Source organism: Salvelinus sp. IW2-2015, linkage group LG15 (assembly GCF_002910315.2).
Source record: "Salvelinus sp. IW2-2015 linkage group LG15, ASM291031v2, whole genome shotgun sequence".
Classification (NCBI taxonomy): domain Eukaryota; kingdom Metazoa; phylum Chordata; class Actinopteri; order Salmoniformes; family Salmonidae; genus Salvelinus; species Salvelinus sp. IW2-2015.
In genome coordinates this window covers 43977836-43983835 of record NC_036855.1, presented here as the reverse complement: position 1 = coordinate 43983835, position 6000 = coordinate 43977836, and the positions used below count along the sequence as shown (strand labels likewise).

At 39.4% G+C, this 6000-nt stretch overlaps 1 protein-coding gene across 1 annotated transcript in view; it reads right to left on the bottom strand.

Annotated features, from left to right (window-relative positions):
* LOC111974218 (dematin) overlaps positions 1 to 6000 on the bottom strand; it is a 105600-nt gene that overhangs the window by 39366 nt on the left and 60234 nt on the right. Inside the window, exons 10-11 of the mRNA XM_024001871.2 lie at positions 5736 to 5875; positions 5415 to 5600 (exon numbers count right to left, since the gene is read on the bottom strand). Coding sequence (XP_023857639.2) covers positions 5415 to 5600; positions 5736 to 5875 — 326 coding nt within the window. The remainder of the gene's footprint in view (positions 1 to 5414; positions 5601 to 5735; positions 5876 to 6000) is intronic.

The window sequence follows — 6000 nt, the reverse complement described above, 5'->3', positions numbered from 1 at the left end:
TATCCACCGAGAGGCTCTTGCTGCCAAAGGAATGCCTGACAGCTTGAAAGACGTTTTGGACACTACAGTGAAAATGGTTAACTTTGTTAAAGCAAGGCCCCTGAACTCTCTTGTATTTTCTGCACTATGCAATGATATGGGCAGCAACCATGTAACGCTTTTATAACATACAGAAGTGCGCTGGTTATCAAGGGGCAAAGTATTGACACGTTTTTTTAAATTGAGAGACGAGCTTAAAGTTCTTTACTGACCATMATTTTCACTTGTCTGACCGCTAGCATGATGACGAGTTTCTCACACGACTGGCCTATCTGGGTGATGTTTTTTCTCGCCTGAATGATCTGAATCTAGGATTACAGGGACTCTCCGCAACTATATTCAATGTGCGGGACAAAATTTAAGCTATGATTAAGAAGTTGGAGCTCTTCTCTGTCTGCATTAAGAAGGACAACACACATGTCTTTCCATCATTGTATGATTTTTTTGTGTGCAAATTAACTCAAGCTTACGGACAATGTCAAATGTGATATAGCGAAGCACCTGAGTGAGCTTGGTGTGCAATTACGCAGGGACTTTCCCAAAAAGGATGACACAAACAACTGGATTCGTTATCCCTTTCATTCCCTGCCTCCAGTCCACTTACCGATATCTGAACAAAAGAGACTCAAAAGAGAAATTGCAACAAGCGGTACTGTGAAAATTGAATTTAATCAGAAGCCACTGCCATATTTCCGGATTGGGCTGCGCTCAGAGTATCCTGCCTTGGCAAATCGCGCTGTTAAGACACTGATGCCTTTTGCAACCACGTACCTATGTGAGAGTGGATTCTCAGCCCTCACTAGCATGAAAACTAAATACAGGCACAGACTGTATGTGGAAAATGATTTAAGGCAGACTCTCCAATACAACCCAACATTGCAGAGTTATGTGCATGCTTTCAAGCACACCCTTCTCATTAACCTGTGGCGAGTTATTCACAGTTTTCGATGAACAAATAAAGTTTTATTTGTAAGAAGGCTAAATAAAGAGCAAAATTATTAATTATTTTTATATTATTATTTGTTCCCTGGTCTTATAAGAGCACTTTGTCACTTCCCATGAGCTGGCTTGTGACAAACTCACACTAATTTTTATGTTTAATAAAAGTATCGTATAGTGTGTGTGTGTGTGTGGCAGGCTTACAATGATGGCAAAAAACAACATTTGAGAGTGTGCTGACCCTGGTGCTAGAGGGGGTACACAACTGGAGGTTGAATGTCTGAAGGGGTACGGGACTATAAAATGTTTGGGAACCACTGCTGTAGGCTATCCTGTTTCCAAAAGTGTGTTGTTACCCCGCTTAACCTTTTCTCTGTGCAAATGCTCCCATAATTTGAGTTAATCGAAGACATTTTTGTCAAATGCAAATTCTGCAAAGGCAGTATAGATCTCTTTTTCCAGAAACACYACATCAAACCTGAAAAAGAATCAAAGCTGGTAGCCKAAGTTCCAGAAGTGCATGAAARATGAGAAATCTATAACCATTATRGTAGAACTTTAGTTTAGTGTTGAAATAAGAGGGTAACAACCTGAAAAGTATCTGGAAACAACATTGAAACAAGACGGAAACAACCACGTAAGAACGCAATAATAACTGGTTCATAGTTAGTATGTAGCTGCTTAATACTGATATAAAGGGTGATGCATTTTCCTGTTTGTTATGTAGAAATCATTATTTGTTACTGAAGAACTATCAATACATTGTTTTTATTTKACCTTTAYTTAACTAGGCAAGTCAGTTAATAACAAATTCTTATTTACAATGACAGGTCCTTCTCCCTCGAATGCTCAGTTTGGCGGGGTGGCCAGCTCTAGGAAGATCTTCCATTTAAGAAAGATGGAGGCCACTGTGTTCTTGGGGACCTTCAATGCTGCAGAAATGTTTTGGTACCCTTCCACAGATCTGTGCCTCGACAGAATCCTGTCTCGGAGCTCTTAGGGAAATTCCTTCGACCTCATGGCTTGGTTTTTGCTCTGACATGCACGGTAAATGGTGGGACTTCATTTAGAAAGGTGTGTGCCTTTCCAAATCATATCCAATCAATTTAATTTACCACAGGTGGACTCCAATCAAGTTGTAGAAACATCCCAAGGACTGAAGCAAAATCTCAAGACATCTGTCAGGAAGTTAGAGCTTGGTCACAAATGGGTCTTCCAAATGGACAATGACCCCAAGCATACTTCCAAAGTTGTGTCGAAATGGCTTAAGGACAACAAAGTCAAGGTATTGGAGTGGCCATCACAAAGCCCTGACCTCAACCTACATTTGTGGGCAGAACTGAAAAAGCAAATGCTAATTCAGCRTATGTAAACTTCTGACCCACTGGAAATGTGATGAAAGAAATAAAAGCTGAAATAAATGATTCTCTCTGCTATTATTATGACATTTCACATTCTTGAAATAAAGTGGTGATCCTAACTGACCTAAGACAGGGAATTTTAACTAGGATTAAATGTCAGGAATTGTGAAAAACAGAGTTTAAGTGTATTTGGCTAAGGTGTATGTGAACTTCTGACTTCAACTGTATGTACTTATTGAGCCAGTATAGTTAGGCCCTTTCCAGAAGAAACCATTAACCCACCTCCCTAGGCACTTGTTTAGATCTGAAACAACTTGATARGTGTAAGAAAATATTTTATTGATCATAGTGATCCAGAAGTATCATTAAAACAGGTTAATATTCTCCACCAACATTAGACAGCTATACAGAAGGCCCTTCAAGTGCTGAAATAAGTAAATAAAATCAATGATGAAAATACTCAGACTAATCAATACCTGACCTGGAAAAGGTGGCGTASCAGGAAGATTGGCGTACTGTGAACGAAGAGGTTGTGAGTTCAAATCCCAGGTGAGGACTGTATAATTACTGTATAAATTAACATGCATGATGTAATTGAGTACTGTATGTCAAATATGTAAGTTGAAAACATTGTATGTTAGAAGCACTGTGTGTGTGAGTATTCTAAACCTTACCAACAGACAATGAGCTATGGATAGATCAGGGGTTCATAAATCAGGGGCTTGGAAAAAGTAATAATATGAGATGTGTGATGAACTTTTCTTTGGACACAAATGAAACGTGTCTAGAACATAAATATCTTACAGTGCCTTAAGAAAGTATTCATACTCCTCGACTTATTCCAAATGTTATTGCGTTACAGCCTGAATTAAAAATTGATAAAAAAAAATAATAATTCTCACTCATCTGCACACAATACCCCATAATGACAAAGTGAAAACTTGTTTTTAGACTTTTTTGCAAATGTTTTGAAAATTAAATACAAATATCTATGTGTTCACACCCCTGAGTCAATACATATTAGAATCACCGTTGGCAGCGGTTACAGCTGTGAGTCTTTTTGGGTAAGTCTGGATTGTACAATATTTGCACATTACTCTTTTTTAAATTCTTCAAGCTATGTACAGTTCCTTGTTGATCATTTTCAAGTCTTGCCATAGATTTTCAAGMCGATTTAAGTCAAAACTGTAACTAGGCCACTCAGGAACATTATATGTCGTCTTGGTAAGCAACTCCAGTGTATATTTGGCCTTGTGTTTTAGGTTACTGTCCTGCTGAAAGGGGAAATTGTCTCCCAGTGTCTGTTGTAAAGCAGACTGAACCAGGTTTTTTCCTCTAGGATTGTGTCTGTGCTTAGCTCTATTCTACTTCCTTTGATCCCCCCAAAAAAATTCCTTAGTCCTTGTCGATGACAAGCATACCCATAACATGAAGTAGCCACCACCATGCTTGAAAATATGAAGAGTGGTACTCAGTGATGTGTTGTGTTGGATTTGACCCAAACATAATGCTTTGTATTCAGTACATAAAGTACATTTCTTTGGATTTTGTTTTTGCAGTTTTACTTTAGTGCTTTATTGCAAACAGGATGTTTTTGGGAAAGAAATCTACAGATTTCCTTCTTTTCTCTGTCATTTAGGTTAGTATTGTGGAGTAACTACAATGTTTATGAGCCATCCTCTGTTTCCTCCTATCACAGCCATTAAASTCGAACTGTTTCAAAGTCACCATTGGACTCATGGTGAAATCCCTGAGCAGTTTACTTCCTCTCCRGCATCTGAGTTAGGAAGGACACCTGCATCTATGTAACAACTGGGTGTATTGATACACCATCCAAAGTGTAATAATAAGTTCACCATGCTCATATTTCTGCTTTTTAAATTACCTATCTACCAATAGGCACCCTTCTTTACAAGGCATTGGTAAACCTCCCTGGTCTTTGTGGTTAAATCTGTGTTTGAAATTCACTGCTCGACTGAGGGACCTTACAGATAATCGTATGTGTGGGGTAGAGATGAGGTAGTCATTCAAAAATCATGTAAACACTATTATGGTACACAGTGAGTCTATGCAACGTGTTATGTGACTTTTTTTTTTTTACTCCTGAACTTATTTAGGCTTGCCATAACAAAGGGGTTGAAGACATATTGACTCGAGACATGCCAGCTTTGAATTTTTTTATTAATTGGTAAAAATTTCTACAAACACTTTGACATTATGGGATGGGATATTGTGTGTAGGCCAGTAACACAAATCAATTTTAAATTCAGGCTGTAACACAACAAAATGTGGAAAAAATCAAGGGGTGTGAATACTTTCTGAAGGCACTGTATATTCTGAGAACATGGCAACCATGTTCTGTGTGTTAGGTGGGATGTTGATGGACTATTCTCCTAACCCACAAAAAAATGGACACAAATGTTTTTGCCAACTTTCCATGAAACGTGTCTAGAACATGAATATCTTATGTTCTGAGAACATGTCTACATGTGTATGTTTGGCTGTCCTTTGATGGAATACTCTCCTGATCCACAGAAAACTGGACACATCATTGTTCTTGCAATGTTCTCATTTAACGTGCCTAGAACATTGTCAGAAACTAGCTGTGAAGGCAGGAGAGCGATATGCTTTTACAGGCTCGTCTGTCTGGCATGTCAATGTTTTCTTACAGAATATAAAAGGCTGTCACAGAGAAGAGAAGATGCAGGACAAAGTCGGGGGTGGATGATTTTCGTCCCAAATGCCACACTATTCCCCATATAGTGCACTACTTTTGACCAGGGCCCATGGTCAAATGTAGTACACAATGTAGGGAATAGGKTGCCATTTGGGACACAGACGATGTTGTAGGTGGAGGAAGTGTGGAATCTTTACCATTTCTACAAAGGATTTTAAATGGAGCATATGTGTGATTTTGTGTGTTTCTTTCTCGTTTCCACCACACTCACAAGGTCACAATCTAACACAGTGTTAGTCAACTCCTGCACTGGGGATTAGCACCGGTTACCTGGGATGTTGCTTGTTTGTCAAACAAGTTAAATTGTTAATATAAATAGTCCTTCAAGGAAGACGGACCTTAGTTTCCTGGTCTCTTGAACATAAAAGGTTGATAAACATACTCTCACGGACACAAAGTGAATCTGCCTCTCTCTTACCCATGTGCATTGCTGTCCGGTCAGGCAGTGAGCGAGTTTTCCTGCGGATGGGCACAGCTTTATCCAGCTCCTCTTTCAAGATTATCTTTCCCAAATTCGACTGAATCTGCAGGGTAGACATATAGAATGTCAAAAGGTTTTCAAAGCAACCACTATCATTGAGTTACACTTAAAAAAACAATTAGGTGTGTTCAATAGCCAAATTTGGGAGAATTTGTTAGAAATAAAACCTGTTCCGTACTTTGTTGAGCTCCTGCTTCTGCAGTTCCCGTAGTCCCCACATATCATCGGACAGGTCTCCATTGTCATATTCATCGTCCTCCTCATCCCTCTCTCCCTCCTCCCTCCTCCGGGACTCAGCCTTCTTCCTCCACTCTGTCTCTGTGGTGGAGGGGAGGCAAGTGTTAGAGGAAACCCTGGTACTACTAAGCTCTATTACTCTATCACTCTCCACTACCAACCCTCACTATCCCTCCTCATTGGAAGCTTAGTAGCTCATCAGCGGC